Below are 24,019 nucleotides of genomic sequence, written 5' to 3' on the forward strand. Positions count from 1 at the left end.
CTTACTCCCAGTCACAGCAGAAATAAACTTGTGGCCATCAAATATTCGAAGAACATCTCATCTCTAGTAACCTGCCTACCGAACACTCCAAACTGTTCAATTTTGTTAGGAAGCAAACGTTGCATTCCATTCCGTTAATGATAATTGATTAATGGTTCTGTTGAAAGCACGCATCAATGTGACAAACTTCTGCCAAATTAGCATTTCAAAACAGTTCACCCTAAATAAAACATTGATGCATGCATGTATATATCCCGTCGCGTTTCAGATTCCCAGCATGATCGCGGACTTGGAGAACCCACCACAAGAGATCGCACGTAGTGGATGATCAGAACCCCAAGGGCCAAGGCGCCCCATGCAGGATGCTGCTAGCCATTCGTCTCCCCGCCATCTAATTCAAAAAAGCCTAGCCCCTCGCCGGGACCGTTCGGTCCAATCCAACTGGACGCCAGTCCAGACGCTTCGCCACACACACTGCACGTAGCTCTGGCCTCGTTTTCTCTTGGGAAGTGAGACGGCGGTGCCGATGGTGAAGCTGGTGACGATCCCCGTGGAGGCGAGGGAGGATGAGAAGGCGGTCAAGCGGCTGGGGCACTACTCGTCGGCGCAGAGCATCCTGGTCGTCGGCGACGGCGACCTCTCCTTCTCGCTGGCGCTCGCCACCGCCTTTGGCTCCGGGGAGAAACTCGTCGCCACGTCCTTCGACTCCTACGGTTCGACACACTTTCCGCTTTCTCCTGCATAAAAGGGTGATAATGATCGATGATTACTTGCGTGCCTTAATTTGTGAGTTGTGACTTGATCGTTGTATACTTATCTATTTTCTCGGCCGTTTGGCAATCATCTTGGGGACGGTACAGTTCATCTGATCAGCATGTACATCAAAGCGGAATCAAACGTAGCGGAGCTGAAGAGACTGGGCGCCACGGTGCTACATGGTGTCAGTGTGAAGAAGATGAAGAAACGCACCGATCTCATGTCTAGACGGTTCGACCGAATAGTCTTCAATTTTCCTCACGCCGGGTTCATAGGGAAGGAGAATCAGGTGCATATGATCAAGTAGGCATGCTCACTCTCTCGATACATAATAATATGGCCATCTTCTTCACTTGTCTATTTCTTTCCCATTATTTGTCTGGACACTTCGTATAGCTGACATTCTCCTGTGTCGTTGCAGCGCCCATCGGCTGCTGGTGCAAAGGTTCTTCCGTCCCCTGGGCGAGATACACGTCAGCCACAAGATGGGGCAGCCATACGACAGATGGGAAATCGAGGGTCTCGCCCTTGAGTTTTCGCTTTGTTAAGATTAAAAATAATCTGTAATTAGGGAAATCTCCCCTTGTCCATCGAGCGCACGGTTGCTCTCTCTCTCTCGAACCGTCACCGTCTCCCTGGAACCGACGCATCCCTCCTCTGGACCGTCGTGTCTCTTCAAGGGAGATATAAACCCCCCCTGTAACCATCGCCAAGATTGATCGTTTGTCTGATTCAAAACACGTTATCAGCATGCTAGAACTACCAACGAGCGAAACAACAGAGGAAGAGAGGTTCGCCGACGGTGAGATGACAGACCTCACCCTTTTCTTCCTTCGCCTAATCCGCGAGGATGGTCGCCGCTACCGTCGTCGCCATCATGGTGTGGGTGGTTTCCGTCGCTACTGTCGTCGGATGCATGCCATCCGCCAGTTCGGCCGCCACCGCGCAGCTGGACGTGGTGCATCAGGCCGCCACGACGCCACTGGACGCGCCCCCGGCGGTGCTCCCTTCGCCCCTGGACACGCCCACGGCGGTGCTCTGTGACGCCCGGATAATCATGCTACAGTAATCTCACGTTAATGGTGACACATCACCTCTGTCACTGTAGTTAATCTAATGTTAATTCGAAACCGTTTCAAATTTAAATCCTAAATAAGTCAAACGACAATTTTTTTTTCAAAATATTAAACTAAAATGTTCGGGCTATGCCAAAAATGACATAGGTAATTATAGTGCATCAAACACATTTTTATAAAATACCTAAATGACCTAAACTAACTAAAACAGAAAAGAAAAAAAATAAATAAAAGAAAGAAACAAGCAAAAAAAGAAAAACAAGCAAAGGGAGAAAGACCCCCCCCGGGCCTACAGACCCAACGGGCCGGCCCAATTCACCCACCAGGCCTAGCCGGCCGGCCACCCCCCTCCCCTTATCCATTACCCCCGAAACCCTAACCACCCCCGTCGCCCCACGTCGCCACTCCCTCTCCCGATCCGATCTGGATCGGGGACCAACCTCCCCACTCCCCTCGCACCTCGCCCCCCCGATTTGGATCGGGGGCACCCGAGCCCGCCGCCCCAGCGCGACCCCCCGACCTCGCCTCTTCCCCCCTGACGGCAGCCGGCTTCCCCGTCGCCGCGTCGCAGGTGGACCTCGTCCGGACCACGCCGCCCGGACCTCGCCGGCGCCCTTCCCCACCGGCCTGCACCCGCTCCGCCGACGTCGTCCCCGTCACCCCCCTCGACCCACGCTACCCGTGCCCTACTCCTCCTCTGTGAGCCCCCCTCCCTCCTATCTCTGCCATGGTCGCGCCCTCTCCCCTCACGCCCGCGGGTTGCGCCCACCAGCCGGCCCCCGTCCTCCGCGCGCGCCCACCCTCGCCGTTTTCGCCGTCGCCGCATTGGCCATGGCCTCGTCCGCCGCTCACGCACGCACGCGCCCGCGCACGCCTGCACCACTCCGCATCGCCCCGCTCACCGCTGCGTGCCCAGCCACGCTCGCCTCGCCCCGGCTGCGGTCTCCCTCGCCAACCGTGCCGGGCCGTGCCTGCGCTGCTCCCGCGCCGCTGCTCGCCCCGGCGCGCGCCTCCCCTACTTCTTCATCGGCTTGCCCGCGCCGTCACCTGAACCGCGCCGCCTCTGCTCGTCCCGTGCCCCGCCTCCGCCTCTAGCCCCGCAGGCCACCGCCGCGCCGGCGGCCAACCCCGGCACCCCACCGCTCGCCGGCGACACCCCGCCGTGTCCTGGTTGCCTCCCCCCCCCGGACGGGCTCGACCCCGCACGGGGCGCCCGTAATCGCATCGCGGGCAACCGCACGCCCGCTATGGCCCTAGGCCACTGACCGAACGGGGCCCACCCTGAGAACAAAAAAAAAGAGAGAAAAGGAATTAAAATAAATAATAAATAAAATTATTAAATTAATTAATTAAAGGATTAATTAACCTAATTAATCATGTTAATTAACCTGCTAACTGCTTAATTAGTCTAACTAAAATTGTTAGTTTACTAGTGAGTCAATGACAGGGGGCCCTACCGCCTGTTGACCAGTCAAACCTTGACTGGTCAACTAGGTCCCCCTTGGCCCACGTGTCATCCCCTGGGTACACTTTTGTGTACCCTGTGCTGGTTGCACATAGCATTTATTCAATTAATTTCGAATTAATAATAATTTCAGAATATCATTAAAACTTTGAAAAATTATATAAAATAATCCGTAAGTTAGATGAAAATACTTTATACATGAAAGTTGCTCAGAACGACGAGACGAATTTGAATACGCAGCCCGTTTATCCGCCACGCATCCCTAGCATAGCGAACACGCAACTTTCCTCCTCTGTTTCATCTGTCCGAAAACGCGAAACACCGGGGATACTTTCCCGGATGTTTTCCCCCCTTCACCGGTACCACCTCATACCGCGATAGGGCACCCCTAGCACCGATACTTGTCATGTCATGCATCGCTATGCATCTGTTTGCTTAAATATTTATTGTTTCTCCCCCCTCTTCTCTCGCTAGACACCGGGACCGACGCCGCTGCTACCCAGTACGACTACGGAGTTGACGATCCCTCTCTCTTGCTAGAGCAACCAGGCAAGCCCCCCCTTTGATCACCAGATATCGCCTACTCTTCTTTATACTGCTTGCATTAGAGTAGTGTAGCATGTTACTGCTTCCCGTTAATCCTATACTGATGCATAGCCTGTCCTTGCTACTACTGCTGTTACTTTTACCTGCAATCCTAATGCTTAGTATAGGATGCTAGTTTATCATCAGTGGCCAACATCCTTGTCCGTCTGCCATGCTATACTATCGGGCCGTGATCACTCGGGAGTTGATCACGGGTATATACTATATACTTTATACATGATACATGTGGTGACTAAAGACGGGTCGGCTTGAGGAGCACCCGCGAGTGGAGTTTTGAGGCGGAGCGGCAGGGCAGGTTCCGACCACCTAGGAGAGAGGTGGGCCTGGCCCTGGTCGGCGTTCGCGGATACTTAACACGCTTAACGAGATCTGGGTATTTGATCTGAGTCTGGCCATTTGGTCTATACGCACTAACCATCTACGCGGGAGTAGTTATGGGTATCCCGGCGTCGTGGTATCAGCCGAAGCCTTCGTGACGTCAGCGACTGAGTGGCGCGCACCGGATTGGACTGGAAGGCCACTAGGCTAGGTCTGCTTTCGGCCGTGTTCGCAACATGCAGGTGTGCTAAGGGCGATGGGCCCAGACCCCTGGGCGCTTAGGTTTAGACCGGCGTGCTGACCTCTCTGTTGGTCTAGGTGGGGCTGCGACGTGTTGATCTTCCGAGGCCCGGCATGACCCAGGAAAGTGTGTCCGGCCAAATGGGATCAAGCGTGTTGGGGTATGTGGTGCACCCCTGCAGGGAAGTTAATCTATTCGAATAGCCGTGATCTTCGGTAACAGGATGACTTGGAGTTGTACCTTGACCTTATGACAACTAGAACCGGATACTTAATAAAACACACCCTTCCAGGTGCCAGATACAACCGGTGATCGCTCTCTCACAGGGCGACGAGGGGAGGATCATCGGTTAGGATTATGCTATACGATGCTACTTGGAGGTCTTCAGTCTACTCTCTTCTATATGCTGCAAGACGGAGGCTGCCAGAAGCGTAGTCTTCGATAAGACTAGCTATCCCCCTCTTATTCTGGCATTCTGCAGTTCAGTCCACCGATATGGCCTTTACACATATACCCATGCATATGTAGCGTAGCTCCTTGCTTGCGAGTACTTTGGATGAGTACTCACGGTTGCTTTTCTCCCTCTTTTCCCCTTTCCCTTCTACCTGGTTGTCGCAACCAGATGCTGGAGTCCAGGAGCCAGATGCCACCGTCGATGACGACTCCTACTACACCGGAGGTGCCTACTACTACGTGCTACCCGCTGATGACGACCAGGAGTAGTTTAGGAGGATCCCAGGCAGGAGGCCTGCGCCTCTTTCGATCTGTATCCCAGTTTGTGCTAGCCTTCTTAAGGCAAACTTGTTTAACTTATGTCTGTACTCAGATATTGTTGCTTCCGCTGACTCGTCTATGATCGAGCTCTTGTATTCGAGCCCTCGAGGCCCCTGGCTTGTAATATGATGCTTGTATGACTTATTTTATTTGTAGAGTTGTGTTGTGATATCTTCCCGTGAGTCCCTGATCTTGATCGTACACGTTTGCGTGTATGATTAGTGTACGATTAAATCGGGGGCGTCACAAGTTGGTATCAGAGCCAACTGCCTGTAGGAACCCCCTTTCCACACTCCTTGGCCGAAGTTGAGTCTAGACATTACAAAAACTTTTACTAACTTGGCTGTGTGCCTTACGGGCCCACGTCGCCATTTGGGTGGTATTAGAATCTTTTACTCCTCGATCTTTACTCCGGGATTCTGAACTCTTTTCTATTCGGGTTAAATGAATTTTTCTAAATCTAACATTAGGATCTCGTTATCACTTTCACCCGGAGAGCCCCTTATTACTGATGATCGTCTGCTGCACGTGAAGACCCTGAAGATACTCTCCGCTGTTAACCCGAGAACTTGTGTTCATCGCGTTTGCAATTCCCCTTCCACCGTCAACCCTTATGGATAACTACTTGCAGTTGTTATTCTTACATTCATCCATAGTTGATCTTGTTATTATAAGATACCCCGAAATACTCGTCGTTGTTTCGATACTCCTTGAGCTTACCGCCTTGCTATTCCTTGTCACCTGAATACCCCTACGGATAATTCCTCGCACTTATCGAGTATCCGCTCATTCCCAGTTGTTCATGTGTTTCGCAAAAGACTTCGAAATACCATTCGATCTTCCAAAATTCTTGAGCATCCTCTTGCCCTTGAAATTCTTGCTTGCTTGCATTATGGTTAATCCCATAAGTCTCGTAATCTTATTGGCATCTCTTGTCATTATCATTTTGAGTCCGTTGATTCAATTTGTTGCGAATGCTCGCAATTCTCAATCAGATCCTAGAATTCAACCATCCGGCTCAGACGTCATTTTGAATAGGAGCTAGTTCTCGACCAATCAAATTGCCGTCGATTGTGCCCCTAAGTCTATTCAACTTATCCATCCTTGATCAGATGCATCTGCTTCTGATCCTTCGATTTGGAATCATAATACCTTTGCATTTAAGCTTCGAATTATTCAGATGATTCCACAACCTGTTGCATTTGCATTCTTTCCTATTCTGGTTGAGTACCGATGCTCACATCAGATCCTTTGAGGACCACCGGATCCTTTGTTGGATTTTATCCGATAGCGTCCTTCATATTCAATCCCTTTGGAAGTTCTTTCTCCATTGGTAAATCCTATCCTCTGATTGACCAACCATGCTCTGCTTTCAAGCTTGTGGTATTTACTATTGAAGCTTGTGGTATATGTTTCCACGATACCCTGACGGGTTGAACATATGTTTTTTTTTCTAATCTGTGTGAACCCGGAACGTACTATGGGTCATACTCTACTGGTGTTATGACGGATAAAATTGTCAACACCACAACTTTGTTGAAGACGAGAAGTAAATGAAAGGTTATGCATTAAAGAAGTGGGAGTCGACCTTGAACTTTGTGTTCATGCCCATGGACACGATGTAGATCCTATCATAGAAGCTTCTTGCAATATTAACTATTTCCTTGATATGACATCATCTGGTACCTATGTATTGATCATTTGCAATCATGATCCCGACCACATTTTCTCCTTGATTCCATTTCTCAGACAAGTTAAAGCACTTGTCTTTTGTTGATCGATACATCTCTGCAGCCTCTATTTTTGATCTTCCTTGAGTATTAACCTCTGGTATCTCGAGTACTGTGTTGCTTCCTGCGAGACTTCATCTAGTATTGTTTCTCACCGATCTCGGATTCCCCCAGGTTCTAAGATATTAGTCACTCGAGAACACCGATAAGTGAATCGATTCCGCACTCTGATTCAATAACTCTAAGTAATTCTTGTTGCTTACGAGTTTAATAATCCTTCAAGTCATTCCTAGCCTGATCAACTTTATCATTATCGTGCTAAATTTTAACTGTGCTACCTGGTCCTTAATCTCGGAGCACCACTTTCGATGATGAGCTAAGATTACATCGATCTTCCTTGTCTTATTGTTTCACCTCAAACAACAAACTTGATTTCAAGTTTGTGTCGTACCCATGGTTCCAATAACCTTTCGCTTCATCATTCGTTTGACTTGATGTCATCGCCGACCGATTACATCTCCATGAAACCTCTCGACAGAAATTGTCATGATCATCATCAACATTTCGAGCTCCTCAAGGATATCAATTGAATTCCTGATGAGAAATACCATCGTTGCCCTCGATGATTTGTGTTATCATCGACCCCTCGATTGCCTTCCGTTCAACACAAACTTGTTCGTGTTTTGTGTTATACCTTGAGATCCTTGCTATCCAGCATTTGTTCTCCTTTACCTTGGAGTATTACCATCTTTTATGTCAAGAATGTTGTGATAATTTCACCACCTCTTAAGAATTCTTGGTATAGTGATACTTCTCATCATCACCATTCTTTCTTGGTCCTCGCGTTGATTCCAACCTGGGTACCAACAAGTGAACGGTGTTGATTGGATTCTGCACTTCTAGCAACCCTATTGCCTTGAAGTTAATGGTCGGCCGTTCGTTCTTAGACTATTGATTATTGAATCACCATTCTGACATTGGTCGTGCAACCCAACCCATATTTTGGGCGCACCTTTCAACCAATGTTTAATTGTGTATGTTTTCCGTGAGCATACTTCCTTATATCATTTGATCTGACAAATGTTATCTCCTTGTTCACTTAATTGTGGAAATCCATCTTTTGTTAATCTTGATGAATTGTCGCTGATTCCATCAGCCACCTCCTCATTCTATCCTTGATTTAATAATGAACTCATGATTCGGAACTTGCTTCCACAGTTCAATTCCCGAGAATCTTACAATGTCGTCTCGTCAATTTGTCTTGCACCTTTTCTTCTCAGGCATCTTGAGTCTGAGGTTTCCTAACACCGATCAGATCTGAATCTCGGTCAGATATGATGGTTAGAACAAATTTCCAAGAGTATAACATTGGTCTTTATATGACCCTGTAAGGTGATGTCGTGCCTAGCACACCTGGCCGGAGGACCTATTGTTGTAGTTTCCATTTTAGCAAGATTAGCCATTCTGCCATGAGGAAATTGGAAGACTTATTCTATGAGCTGTCCTGATGGATCCTTTGGGTATCCAAAGTATGACCTTTGCCTGGAGACCATGTCAATGCTATCTCGAAGCATGTCTATAGTACTCCGATTTTACAATAGGAGCATTTGAAGCACAATGCTAAATTTTCTTTGTCCATTATCCAAACACCGTTGTATGGGTAATGTCATGAAATTTTTCTCCCCTTACCTAAAGAATTTTCTACATTATATCCTGTCATGGATAATATGTTCTGCTTGTCCTTGGGAAGAATATGCCCTTGAAATATGTGTTTAAACACATTTTCCTTTCCATTGTTCTGTTTAAACCTGATAATCATTTTTCCTTTACATTGGTTTGTTTAAACCTGCTTATGATCTATATGGTATAAGCAATTGTACCACTCTGTTAGAAAGACCCTGTTACTTTTGTTGATGACATTTCGGTAACCACCGATGGACGAGAATCTTGCCTACTGGTCCGCCTCGTTCAACGAGCAGGAAGATGGTTCTCTTCGTCCCCCGCCCTTGGTACTGATGTGTTGCCGACATGACCGACAGACTATCCTCTGACATGCCTTGCTTACAAGATCGTGCAGGATGTCGCCGACCTTCCTACTTTTAACCACATGGTGGGCCCATAACCCACAGTTCCACAGAATCGAAACCGACTCTCCTGTACACCCCCTGTTCCTAAAGTTATTCCTCGTGTGTGGCCTCGTATGTAATTCACGGGCCACCGTCCTAGTGATATATTCTGGTATCATACGCAATACTTGTTCACATTGCTCTAAACCCCTTTCACCTTCTGATTAGGCATCGAACGCTTGCCTATCCGTTTGAAAATTCTCATGGTACCTTCTTACATTTCTCTCGATATCTTCTTAAGTTCCAATTCGGGAGATACTTATGCTTCTTCCACCGAGTTAACCGTCTGATGCTCGATCTTGTTAGAATCCGTCCTTATAGAGTTTTCCCTTCTTACCATTTCGTAAATATGGTGAAGATCCTGAAGGAAGGACGACAACTCCATGATGATGACCTGAAGCAGGGAAATGAAGACATCAATGTAATGGACCGACCTCTTCGAGCAGAGCAACTAGGACCGAGAAGAATCGTTAGAATTTCGTGACCATATCCCTTCCACCTTACAACTGCTCCTAAATCTCGGGACGAGATTTCTTGTAGTGGAGGAGAATTGTGACGCCCGGATAATCATGCTACAGTAATCTCACGTTAATGGTGACACATCACCTCTGTCACTGTAGTTAATCTAATGTTAATTCGAAACCGTTTCAAATTTAAATCCTAAATAAGTCAAACGACAATTTTTTTTCAAAATATTAAACTAAAATGTTCGGGCTGTGCCAAAAATGACATAAGTAATTATAGTGCAGCAAACACATTTTTATAAAATACCTAAATGACCTAAACTAACTAAAACAGAAAAGAAAAAAATAAATAAAAGAAAGAAACAAGCAAAAAAAGAAAAACAAGCAAAGGGAGAAAGACCCCCCCCCCCGGGCCTACAGACTCAACGGGCCGGCCCAATTCACCCACCAGGCCTAGCCGGCCGGCCACCCCCCTCCCCTTATCCATTACCCCCGAAACCCAAACCACCCCCGTCACCCCACGTCGCCACTCCCTCTCCCGATCCGATCTGGATCGGGGACCAACCTCCCCACTCCCCTCGCTCCTCGCCCCCCCGATTTAGATCGGGGGCACCCGAGCCCGCCGCCCAGTGCGACCCCCCGACCTCGCCTCTTCCCCCCTGACGGCAGCCGGCTTCCCCGTCGCCGCGTCGCAGGTGGACCTCGTCCGGACCACGCCGCCCGGACCTCGCCGGCGCCCTTCCCCACCGGCCTGCACCCGCTCCGCCGACGTCGTCCCCGTCACCCCCCCTCGACCCACGCTGCCCGTGCCCTACTCCTCCTCTGTGAGCCCCCCTCCCTCCTATCTCTGCCGTGGTCGCGCCCTCTCCCCTCACGCCCGCGCGTTGCGCCCACCAGCCGGCCCCCGTCCTCCGCGCGCGCCCACCCTCGCCGTTTTCGCCGTCGCCGCATTGGCCATGGCCTCGTCCGCCGCTCACGCACGCACGCGCCCGCGCACGCCTGCACCACTCCGCATCGCCCCGCTCACCGCTGCGTGCCCCGCCACGCTCGCCTCGCCCCGGCTGCGGTCTCCCTCGCCAACCGTGCCGGGCCGTGCCTGCGCTGCTCCCGCGCCGCTGCTCGCCCCGACGCGCGCCTCCCCTACTTCTTCATCGGCTTGCCCGCGCCGTCACCTGAACCGCGCCGCCTCTGCTCGTCCCGTGCCCCGCCTCCGCCTCTAGCCCCGCAGGCCACCGCCGCGCCGGCGGCCAACCCCGACACCCCACCGCTCGCCGGCGACACCCCGCCGTGTCCTGGTTGCCTCGCCCCCCCCGGACGGGCTCGACCCCGCACGGGGCGCCCGTAACTGCATCGCGGGCAACCGCACGCCCGCTATGGCCCTAGGCCACTGACCGAACGGGGCCCACCCTGAGAACAAAAAAAAAGAGAGAAAAGGAATTAAAATAAATAATAAATAAAATTATTAAATTAATTAATTAAAGGATTAATTAACCTAAATAATCATGTTAATTAACCTGCTAACTGCTTAATTAGTCTAACTAAAATTGTTAGTTTACTAGTGAGTCAATGACAGGGGGCCCTATCGCCTGTTGACCAGTCAAACCTTGACTGGTCAACTAGGTCCCCCTTGGCCCACGTGTCATCCCCTGGGTACACTTTTGTGTACCCTGTGCTGGGTGCACATAGCATTTATTCAATTAATTTCGAATTAATAATAATTTCAGAATATCATTAAAACTTTGAAAAATTATATAAAATAATCCGTAAGTCAGATGAAAATACTTTATACATGAAAGTTGCTCAGAACGACGAGACGAATTTGAATACGCAGCCCGTTTATCCGCCACGTATCCCTAGCATAGCGAACACGCAACTTTCCCCCTCTGTTTCATCTGTCCGAAAACGCGAAACACCGGGGATACTTTCCCGGATGTTTTCCCCCCTTCACCGGTACCACCTCATACCGCGATAGGGCACCCCTAGCACCGATACTTGTCATGTCATGCATCGCTATGCATCTGTTTGCTTAAATATTTATTGTTTCTCCCCCCTCTTCTCTCGCTAGACACCGGGACCGACGCCGCTGCTACCTAGTACGACTACGGAGTTGACGATCCCTCTCTCTTGCCAGAGCAACCAGGCAAGCCCCCCCTTTGATCACCAGATATCGCCTACTCTTCTTTATACTGCTTGCATTAGAGTAGTGTAGCATGTTACTGCTTCCCGTTAATCCTATACTGATGCATAGCCTGTCCTTGCTACTACTGCTGTTACTTTTACCTGCAATCCTAATGCTTAGTATAGGATGCTAGTTTATCATCAGTGGCCCTACATCCTTGTCCGTCTGCCATGCTATACTATCGGGCCGTGATCACTCGGGAGTTGATCACGGGTATATACTATATACTTTATACATGATACATGTGGTGACTAAAGACGGGTCGGCTTGAGGAGCACCCGCGAGTGGAGTTTTGAGGCGGAGCGGCAGGGCAGGTTCCGACCACCTAGGAGAGAGGTGGGCCTGGCCCTGGTCGGCGTTCGCGGATACTTAACACGCTTAACGAGATCTGGGTATTTGAACTGAGTCTGGCCATTTGGTCTATACGCACTAACCATCTACGCGGGAGTAGTTATGGGTATCCCGACGTCGTGGTATCAGCCGAAGCCTTCGTGACGTCAGCGACTGAGTGGCGCGCACCGGATTGGACTGGAAGGCCACTAGGCTAGGTCTGCTTTCGGCCGCGTTCGCAACATGCAGGTGTGCTAAGGGCGATGGGCCCAGACCCCTGGGCGCTTAGGTTTAGACCGGCGTGCTGACCTCTCTGTTGGTCTAGGTGGGGCTGCGACGTGTTGATCTTCCGAGGACGGGCATGACCCAGGAAAGTGTGTCCGGCCAAATGGGATCGAGCGTGTTGGGGTATGTGGTGCACCCCTGCAGGGAAGTTAATCTATTCGAATAGCCGTGATCTTCGGTAACAGGATGACTTGGAGTTGTACCTTGACCTTATGACAACTAGAACCGGATACTTAATAAAACACACCCTTCCAAGTGCCAGATACAACCGGTGATCGCTCTCTCACAGGGCGACGAGGGGAGGATCATCGGTTAGGATTATGCTATACGATGCTACTTGGAGGTCTTCAGTCTACTCTCTTCTATATGCTGCAAGACGGAGGCTGCCAGAAGCGTAGTCTTCGATAAGACTAGCTATCCCCCTCTTATTCTGGCATTCTGCAGTTCAGTCCACCGATATGGCCTTTACACATATACCCATGCATATGTAGCGTAGCTCCTTGCTTGCGAGTACTTTGGATGAGTACTCACGGTTGCTTTTCTCCCTCTTTTCCCCTTTCCCTTCTACCTGGTTGTCGCAACCAGATGCTGGAGTCCAGGAGCCAAATGCCACCGTCGATGACGACTCCTACTACACCGGAGGTGCCTACTACTACGTGCTACCCGCTGATGACGACCAGGAGTAGTTTAGGAGGATCCCAGGCAGGAGGCATGCGCCTCTTTCGATCTGTATCCCAGTTTGTGCTAGCCTTCTTAAGGCAAACTTGTTTAACTTATGTCTGTACTCAGATATTGTTGCTTCCGCTGACTCGTCTATGATCGAGCTCTTGTATTCGAGCCATCGAGGCCCCTGGCTTGTAATATGATGCTTGTATGACTTATTTTATTTGTAGAGTTGTGTTGTGATATCTTCCCGTGAGTCCCTGATCTTGATCGTACACGTTTGCGTGTATGATTAGTGTACGATTAAATCGGGGGCGTCACATGCTCCTTGCGTCCGTGGCCAGGCGCCCATGGGGTTCGACCCCTGGCTTCTGGCAGGCCCGAGCGCCTCCATGGTGCACAGGGATGCAGCCGCGCCTGCACCACCCCCTGGTTCTCCGCCTCCACCCCCTCCTCCGCCGGCTGCTTGGATCCCGCCATCGACGCCGACACCTGACGCCATGGTTGCTGGCTCGAGCCGAGGCCCGCCTGGCTATGCCCCAGTGCCGATGTGCTCGGTGGTGAACGAGGAGGAGGCGCTCGCCTTCGTCTCCGCGCCGACCGGCGCCTCCGGGGTCGTCCGCCTCGGGGTCGGGATGGAGGGCGCCGACGCCACCGAACGCCACCACTGGTAACCACCGCGGGCTTGAGCAGCCGCGTGGAGAGGCGCTTTGGCCGACTCTTCGGACGCACCGTCGCCGCCATCGACTGCCGTCCCGGCCGCCGCACCGGCTCGTGGGCTCCGGCGACCCTCGGCCTCTCCAGCGCTGCGCCAGAAGGGGCTCGCCATCAACCCGTCGTCGCCTCTTCTTCGGACGAGGAGTGCTCGACAGGGCTGCGCCGGTGACCATCGGAGATGCAAGGGGAGGCGCCGGCGCTTGCTCACATCGGCGGTGGCTGCAGCTCCCCGCGCGGTGGAGGGGATCGAGTGGTGAAGGGGATAGAATGGTGGTTCAGGTCAGGGCTTGACCCTTATCCACAACCGCCTCATCCCCTCGCCTCCTCTCTGATGCGGTGGGATGGCTGTGGGCCGGCTTCGGCTGGCTGTTGCAGCCCAGGCCCAGGCGACCGGCCTGCTCCCTTGATTGATTTTTTCTCTCTCTGTTTGATTAATATTAGTACTAATTATTGTATTAGTACAGTTTTAGACTATTTTTAGTACTGTTTAGTACTTAGATTAACTACTACTTACACTATAGTCCTGTTTTAGATTTATTCTATGTTAGGACTTGTGTAATTATTAGTAGGTGTGTTTATATTATGTAATGGATTGCATATAAATAAAGTACCGGATTTCATTCGGGAAAAATGACATGTTCCATGTGTTTACCACATATCAAGTTCTCTTGAACATGTCTTTGCGATCGAGATCATCTTCTCTCGCATACCAAACTTGCAATTTTTTGAATTTTTCTCCCTCCTTATTTATGAATTGTAGCATACACAAGGTAATGGCAATGTAGCCCATTACTGTGAGATCTAAGTGATCTTCAATGTGTTATGTTTACACAATTGAGGTTGAGATATTTTTTCAAGTCTTTTCACTTGAGCATCAATTTTTTGCGTTCTTATTACAGAACCATGATGGTTTTTAATTTACAACCTGTAAATTAATTATCTCTGGTTCCTCATGTAGGCAAAGATGACTACCAAAGAGTTTGAGGAGCTTGCCCTCAATGGCCACAACTATCCTACATGGGCTATGGACATCAAGATCAGTCTTGCGTCCCGTGGGATTGCGCGTGCAATCCAGCCCCCTGAGACTCCTCTTCCGACTGGAGCCACGCCGCTGACAGAACAGCAGAACTATGCTGCTTTATTCATCATAAGGCATCATATTCATCCAGATCTCAAGTCTGAGTATTTACAGGAGGAATCTCCTAGTACTCTGTTTCTGGCCCTCAAAACGAGGTATGAACAGCAGAAGGCAGTAGTCCTGCCAGAAGCACTCCATGATTGGACTCATCTCCGTCTCCAGGATTTCAAATCCATCGGTGAGTACAATCATGCTGTTCATAAGATATATTCCAAAATGCGCTTTTGTGAGAAGGAACCTACTGAGGGGGGAAAGATATAAAAGACTTTGTCTACTATGCTCCCTTCAGATAGGATACTCCAACAACAATACCGTGCTCGTAACTTCACTGTCTATTCAGAGCTTATTCACATGTTACTTCAGGCTGAAAAGCATGATGAGCTACTTGCTAAGAATGGCTCTCAGCGCCCAGTTGGGGCACAACCTTTACCTGAAGTTCATATGAATATCGGGAATAGACAAAAGTTTAATGGTACCTTTCGAGGTAAACAATCCAATTTCGAGCATAAGCGAAAGCGAAATGGGAACAGAAGATCCAGAAACCCAGGCAAGGGAAAAGGCACTTCAAAGCCCAGGTTCGATAAATCTAAGCTTTGCAACAAGTGTGGATGCTACACGCATTCTACTGAAAAGTGCACAATGCCCAAGCATCTGGTTATGCCGTACCAGCAATCTCAGGGACGCAAAGCACCTTAAGGGAAAAGGTTTGAAGCCAACTTCAACCTTCATCCGCATAGCGCACAAGGAGCCGGTGATTCGCACGATGTCCCTCCTGGACCGAGCAACGCCATGATTCCTTATCTGCCTGAGGATCCTGCTGAAATGGAGAACACGTTGATTGAGTACACCGCAAACAACGTGTTTGGCGACTTCGACTAGTCCCTCAATCTCCTAGTGATCTACTAATTTATGTCCATTTGTGATGATTGTAATAAGAACATAAGTTTGTTGTTGTCTTTATATTGTATTGTATCAGCATGTTTGATATAATAAAGATTGTATACTATGTATTACCATGAGGTTTTCTTATTGAAAATTCTTTGTTTTATATAGTTCTCTATGGGGACAATCCGATGGAAGAGGAATTGTGCCTTGTGGACAGTGGTGCCACAAAGTCCATACTGAGGGAGATGAAATACTTCCAAACTCTGAAAAAGACGAATGGAGATATTCTAACTATCGCTGGACGTGATACTGTGATTGTTGGTACTGGACGTGCCATTTTCACCCTCCCAAGTGGTACACATGTGACAATTGAGGATGCTTTACTGTATCCCGATTCTTCACGTACCCTGATCAGTTATCGAGATATCCGTAAAAATGGTTTTCACATTGAAACCCATGAAGACAACAAAGAGGAGTATCTACTCTTTACCAAAGATCACGGATATGGCAAAAAAGTACATGAGAAAATTCCTTCTCTATCGTCCGGTTTGTACTATACGTACATCAAACTCGTAGAACATGTTGCGTACAAAGTAATTTTTCAGAATGTTAATGCATTCCAAACCTGGCATGATCGCCTAGGCCATCCCGGAATCGGGATGATGAGAAAAATTACCAGCAATTCCATTGGTCATAATTTGCTTGAGTCAAAATTTCCTCAATCTTCTGATTTTGTGTGCACATCTTGTGCCATGGGAAAGCTAATTTTGAAGCCCTCGCATCTCAAAATACAAGCTGAACCACTTCAGTTCCTTGAACGTATTCAGGGAGACATTTGTGGTCCCATTCAGCCATTATCTGGACCTTTCAGGTATTTCATGGTTCTGATTGATGCATCTACACGATGGTCACACGTGTGTCTTCTATCCACACGGAACCATGCATTTGCCAAGATAATGAGGCAAGCCATTAAGTTGCAAGCCCATTATCCTGAAAATCGAATTAAGACAATTCGAATGGACAATGCTGCAGAATTCTCCTCACATGCTTTCAATGATTATTGCATGGCTTTGGGGATTGAAGTTCAGCACTCTGTTCCATATGTCCATACACAAAATGGTTTGGCTGAAGCATTGATTAAGAGCATTAAACTCATTGCAAGACCTTTGTTGACGAATTGCAACTTGCCAACCTCTTGTTGGGGTCATGCCGTTTTACACGCTGCTGACTTGATACAATTGAGGCCAACTGCATATCACAGTTCTTCCCCTCTGGAATTGATACGTGGAAATCCTCCAAGTATTTCCCATCTGCGTAAGTTCGGATGTGCTGCATACATCCCGATCTCACCACCTCAGCGGACATCTATGGGCCCACACAGGAAATTGGGGATCTATGTGGGGTACAAATCACCGTCGATTATCAAGTACCTGGAACCCCTGACTGGGGATCTGTTCACAGCCCGTCACGCTGATTGTATATTTAACGAGGAACATTTTCCGGCATTAGGGGGAGATTTCAAGTACCAGAAAGAATGCCCGGAAATTGATTGGAATGCTCATGCCATTTCATCCTCTGATCCATGTACCCAAGAGACCGAACTTCAAGTTCGGAAGATTATTAATTTGCAACATCTTGCAAATAATCTGCCAGATTCATTTACTGATCTAAAAGGTGTAAGTAAATCCTTGAATCCAGCCAGAAACGTGCCTGAAAGAGTGGAGGTACCAACTAAAACCACTCAACTCCCCGTTCCCAAAAAGAGGGGGAGTAGTATGGCCTCTGGCCCAGATCCTGCTTCTCGCAAGCAGCAAAGGAGAGAGAGGAGAAATTCCTCAAAGACGGTAAATGCAAGTCAGCTCAACGTTGACAAACACCTGATGGGTAGTATACACCCAGTGGAAGGGCAACCTCCACAACCCAGCTCCGGCTTGCACACTCTAGCTGGGACATCGGAACACCCAGACTCAATCGTATTGGGAAATCACGAAGAGTCACTAGGGGTGCAGGAAATTTCTATCAACTATGTTGATTCTGGAGAATCATTTGACCGTAAGACTACGACTGTCGACATATATTTTGCTGAAAAGATTGCAGATACCCTTCTCACCGATCATGATCCAAGGTCTATCGTAGAGTGCCAAAAGCGCTCCGACTGGCCTAAATGGAAGGATGCAATCCAAGCAGAAATTGCCTCGCTTAACAAAAGAAAGGTATTCACTGAAGCAATACCGACACCTCCCAGTGTTTTCCCTGTGGGATTCAAATGGGTTTTTCTCCGGAAACGGAATGAGAACAATGAGGTGGTGAGATACAAAGCAAGGCTCGTAGCACAAGGTTTCACGCAGAAACCCGGCATTGATTTCACTGAAACATACTCTCCAGTAATGAGTGCAACCACTTTCCGATATCTTATATCTTTGGCAGTGCAAAATCGTCTATCTATGCAGTTGATGGACGTCGTGACCGCATATCTTTACGGGTCACTAGATTCGGACATATATATGAAGGTTCCTGATGGAATCTCTGTCCCGAATGAAAATGCAAAACGCAACATGTATTGTGTAAAGCTGAATAAGTCATTATATGGCTTAAGGCAGTCGGGGCGGATGTGGTACAACCGACTCAGTGAGTTCCTTCTTCAGAAAGGTTACTCCAATAGTGCTGATTGCCCATGTGTTTTCATCAAGAAGTCCTCGACGGGATTTTGCATCATTTCCGTGTATGTTGATGATCTCAACATCATTGGCAGCACACCAGACATTGATGAAGCACGCAATCACCTAAAGATGGAATTTGAGATGAAGGATTTGGGTAAAACCAAATTTTTCTTAGGTATTCAACTTGAGCACCTTCCCTCAGGTATCATGGTACACCAAGCTGCCTATATCCAGAAAATATTGGAAAAATTCAATATGGACAAATCCTATCCATCTAAAACTCCTATGGTGGTTCGATCTCTAGACGTAGAGAAAGATCCGTTCAGACCGAGGGATGATGGAGAAGAGGTGTTGGGATCTGGAGTTCCATACCTCAGTGCCATTGGAGCGCTTATGTATCTTGCAAATTGCACAAGACCTGATATTGCATTTGCAGTAAATCTACTTGCTAGACATAGCGCAGCTCCCACTAAACGTCATTGGTCTGGAGTAAAGAATATCTTTCGATATCTCCAAGGCACAAAGGATCTTGCCCTATTTTACCAGTTCCAGAGAAATCTGGACTCTGGTATGATTGGATATGCAGATGCCGGTTATTTGTCTGATCCCCACAATGCCAGATCTCAAACCGGTTTTGTGTTCCTACATGGTGGTACTGCTATATCATGGAAGTCTTCAAAGCAGACTCTGGTGGCAACATCTACCAATCATTCTGAAATAATTTCATTATTTGAAGCGACATGCGAATGTGTATGGCTTCGCAGAATGATAAACCACATACAACAGTCATGTGGAATTGGTTCGATAAAATCACCTACCATTATCTATGAAGATAATGCGGCCTGTGTTGCACAGATGCAAACAGGATACATCAAGAGCGATATCACCAAGCATATTTCTCCTAAATGGTTTTTCCCCCATAATCTTCAGAAAAGCGGGGAAATAAACATTCTACAAGTCAAATCATGCGACAACCTTGCTGATTTATTTACCAAGTCTCTACCAAATTCAACGTTCCAAAAATATGTTCATGGAATTGGTATGAGAAGACTTCGGGACTTGCAAACGTCAGGGGGAGTCTCTTCTTGAGACACTCTTGTTCAACATCACATTACACTATCTTTCTTTGTGAGTGTGTGTTTCAGGATCTCATCATGGATTTCATGAAGAACTTTTGAAGAAGAATCCTTTGAGATGATAGAGCTTCCTAGAGAGTTGTGAAGATGATTCTACATGGTCAAGCGTAGATTAGGGGGAGTGTTAAGATTAAAAATAATCTGTAATTAAGGGAATCTCCCCTTGTCCATCGAGCGCACGGTTGCTCTCTCTCTCTCGAACCGTCGCCGTCTCCCTGGAACCGACGCATCCCTCCTCTGGACCGTCGTGTCTCTCCAAGGGAGATATAAACCCCCCTGTAACCATCGCCAAGATTGATCGTTTGTCTGATTCAAAACACGCTTCTCAAGTTTGAGATGGTCGCCTTCCGTAAAGAGGATTACCCTGGGTACAACCAAAAGAGAGGCGACGGTGACAGGTGCGACGAGGAATTCCCTCTACGCAACGGCTGCACTTTGAAGTTCCAGCGCTGGCCTCGCTAAATTTCCCTCACTGGCGCCGCCGTAAATTGGGCCTTTTACGAGCACCTTGTGACACTGCTTGACCGTCCTATCGCATGTACTGCGACCGACTTCCATGGACATCGCGTGCATGCTCATGAGACGTCGACCCATCACTGTGTAGATTACTACTCCTTGTAGACTTCCATGGAGTACGTATTTTATGAATTACTAGTACAAATGCCCGTGCGTTGCATCGGGCAAAAAAAAGGCACAACCAGCTGCATGTGCCACTGTGCATCAGTTTTTATATTCAAATTTAATAAACATCTATAATAAGATTAAACATCAAAATATTAGTGCTCATCAGAAAAGGAAGGAGTGCTATAAAATATTATAGCAGGACACAACAGAGACTTTCTGACGCGACTTAACTTCTGCTGCAAGTTTCGGGAGGAGAACGGAGAAAAAAGGAGAAGGAGAAGGAGAGAAGCAGTAGTTTGGGCTCCATTTTCGCAGCGCCGCCGAACGTCGGGGCGGGAGGGGTTCCGCCGGCGCCGAAGGTCGGGGTGGTAGGTGGGAACGCCTCGCTGGCGCGGCCTCCACTCCCCCATGACCTCTTCCTAGAAGTTGCACACATCAGCCACAACCATGCTAAACGGGGTACGCCTCCGACCTTGCGCTGCTCTGCTGGCGAGGTGGATGAACGCAACCGCGACCGAGCTCGCGCCCCCACCATCGAAACCTCAGATGTTCCCTTCGCTGTGTGTTGGCGCTCTCCTGCATGCCGAGGGAAGACACCGGTGATGGGGCGTGATAGGCGACACGGCGAAGGTTGGGGTGGGAGGTGCTCATGGAGGAGACCGGCCAGAACAGGGGCTTGAACGCAGTGCATAGCGCAGGGGCGCGTCGGAGGTTGGGGTGGGAGGCGTGAGGACAGGGTTGGGAGGTTGGGCGCAAGAGCTCCGCTGGAGGTCGGTGAGAGGTGTGTGTGTGGGGGGGAGCATTTTTTGAAGGGAGGGCGGCGATCGAGAGGTCAGGATAAGGAAGGGACCTGCGGCTGATGTTTTTTTCTAATGAATCGTTATTTTACTTATATGTGGATTGCGGGTTTAATACCTAAAAGTGCAAGGACTGTTTTGCACATAAATCGTTGCAACGGGATGTGAATCAAGGCTCGGAGACATATGATCCTATTCTTCCTTAGATAGCATGTCAAACTGCCTTTAGGATCCTATGCACATCATATAGCATTGTTGGTCTTCATTTACAATTAATCAAGGGTGGCAAGGTCGAAGCTCGGGGATGTATGTGCTTTTGTACAGAGCAAGTGCATGTTGTTATGAATCAGGGGTGGCAAGGTCGACAAACTGGGTCACGGGAGACATGTTGCTGATGACAATAACAATGGACCGATTGATAGTTGAGTTATTCAAAATGGTAGTTGGGAACATGAAACATGACATAGCACGTGCTAGATATATCATTGATTACTGTTTAGACATCTGGATAGTTAAGATTGCTCACATATGTCAAACTATTGTTTTTATATAGTCGACACTAAGAAATTCACAACCTTACTAATAGGCATGACAAGAGGAATCTAAACTTTTCTGTAAAGAAAAGCAGCAATACCATATTTTCATATTTCAAAGAAAGCTAAATTTCATTAGCTTGAAAGTGAGCGGCGTTTCTAGATCGAAGCTGAACCTGAAAGCTTACATCGATATCGCTCTGCTCCAAGTCCTTTGTTCTACTCCGAGTTATAGACGGATCGCTCGCTCTCCTCCAAATCCTATGTTCTACTCTGAGCTGTAGACGGATCGCTCGCTCTGCTCCAAGTTCTACACGAATTGGTTTTTCATAAAAATATTTGAAATCAGTTTCTAAAAGAACTAAAAAGATATCTCATTATGACCTAAATGGTTTCTAATTAAAAACTTTCATGATTAGGTGGAAGGAAAAGGGATGATGGAGCCGGTGGCCATAGTTGTGCATAGCGAGCACGTCCGGCCAATTAGGATGTACTTTTACGAGAAACAGACCACCACCTGTCCATTTTTTTTCAATACCGAAATCCGTCTTTCCTTCTTGGATTCAATTTCATTTTCTTCCCTCTTTCCTTCTTCAAGACCGAAATCCCTCTCTGTTTTTCCTTCTATTAATTCAATTCCATTTGCTTATCTGCTCTTCCCTCTTTCCTTCTCCATTTGCTTCCTTATTTACCTATCCACTCTTTCCTTTCTTTTCCCTCTCTTTCCATCATTATTTCTTCCTCTTTTCCTTCCTTATTGGGCAATTTATTTCCTTCCTTATTGATTCCGGAAACTGCTCCTTGATTCTGAGGAAACTCGAAGATCCTTTTAAATTACGAAGTTTGGTTTGGAGGGAGCGATGTGGGACTATTTGAAACCTGAATGAACTTTCCTTATAGCACAGATGGAGCTAACTTAGTTGGTTGTGTCAAAGATTGTTGGGCACGAGGTTGCAAGCTTGATTTTGCGCGCAACTATTATTATTTTTGCACGGTTGGGCTGGATGGGCCGGAAAAATAGCCCAGGACGTGGATTATAAACAGATCGATCGACTCTGGCGGATGAAAGAAAACAAAATTGAGTACCACCTCGCATATGTTTTTAATTCAAAGTGAAAGCGTAAAATCATGAGAATAAGCGTATTGTGACGGTGAACCCACGAAGTCAATCCATACTTTATTATATTATATATATATATATATATTATAATCATAATAATATACAAGCAAAAATGTCCGTACGTTGCAACGGGAGAAACAAATCCTTACATTTCCCTACTGACCCATCTGTATTACCACTTCTTTCCCTTCGCCATCATTGTTCATGGTGGTCTTGTTGTGCGCATATTCATAACAAACATGATCAATCCCAAGGCGATGAGCTTGATCATCATACCTGAACATGATGTTTCAACAGCCCCTTCTTGTGCCGACTTGTAATTTTGCGAACTTGTAATGATGGTGAGTTATTTTCTCAACTGCACTTGGTGCATGCACCATCACCACACCCATGCTCCCTAGCACAACGCATGTGTTTTGCAACGGTGAAAACACTGGTTCATATGATCCACAATTGGTCTGGTCAAGGAACTGCCCTGCTACACAGTTAGCATCAAATTTAAGGATAATGTGGTCTAACATTAAATGTAAGTTTATGAATAAGTTCAGGTTCAGACATTTCATGAAGCATCTCAAAGAAATCTAGCAAGTTTGAATTAATTGTCTCAAAATAATTTTGTACCTGACTAAACATATGTTTACGATATCAAAACAAAATATGGAACATCATTTGAATCAATTTTAATTCAGAGTACAAATTTTAGAATAAATATTAGGTAAATCTTTTTAACTTTAAAGTTGATCTCCGGTCAGTTGCATGACACATTTTGTACATGAATATGAATAAAGTTTACGATATTAAAACAAAATATGGAACATCATTTGAATCAATTTTAATTCAGAGTACAAATTTTAGAATAAATATTAGGTAAATCTTTTTAACTTTATAGTTGATCTCCGATCAGTTGCATGACACATTTTGTACATGAATATGAATAAATATGGTTATGATATCAAAAAAAATATGGAACATCGTTTCGATCAAAAGCAAAATAGCAATTCAAAAAATAGAGAATATTTTTAATTGACCTAAAATATTAGGTAAATCTCGCATATGTGACAACCTGAATCCAATGGACTTCCATCTTCCTTCAGACTTCACACCACCTACCCCAAATTCATCACCTTCGTTCATGCTCATGGATAATTATTTCCTTCCTTGCTCTTTTATTACGTGGCCTCGCGCCTCTTTAAATCCAAATTCATCACATTCGTTCCTGCTCATGGATAATTATTTCCTTCCTTGATTGGATTACAAATCTCGTTGAATTAGCCAATGGCAGGGCGCCCCCCAACACCCCTCCTCATGCATTAATTCCTTCCTGACTCATTTTGTGGCCTCCCTTCCTTAACTCTCGTTTAATTAGCCCATGAATCAAGGCCTTCTGTTCCTGACT

The 24,019-nt window shown here is 47.4% G+C and overlaps 1 protein-coding gene and 1 pseudogene across 1 annotated transcript; both read left to right on the forward strand.

The window, feature by feature from the left end:
- Positions 1-526: 526 nt before the first annotated feature.
- LOC125507123 (heavy metal-associated isoprenylated plant protein 41-like) lies at positions 527-20,011 on the forward strand. The gene is made up of 5 exons (XM_087524171.1): positions 527-713; positions 861-1,059; positions 1,178-1,299; positions 5,289-5,293; positions 19,880-20,011. The coding sequence occupies exons 1-5, from the start codon at positions 527-529 to the stop codon at positions 20,009-20,011; spliced, it is 645 nt and encodes a 214-aa protein (XP_087380297.1).
- Positions 14,695-15,747, forward strand: LOC147971914 (uncharacterized; annotated as a pseudogene).
- Positions 20,012-24,019: the final 4,008 nt, after the last annotated feature.

Source organism: Triticum urartu, chromosome 5A (genome assembly GCF_056163025.1).
Source record: "Triticum urartu cultivar PI428250 chromosome 5A, HENAU_Tu73, whole genome shotgun sequence".
Taxonomy (NCBI): domain Eukaryota; kingdom Viridiplantae; phylum Streptophyta; class Magnoliopsida; order Poales; family Poaceae; genus Triticum; species Triticum urartu.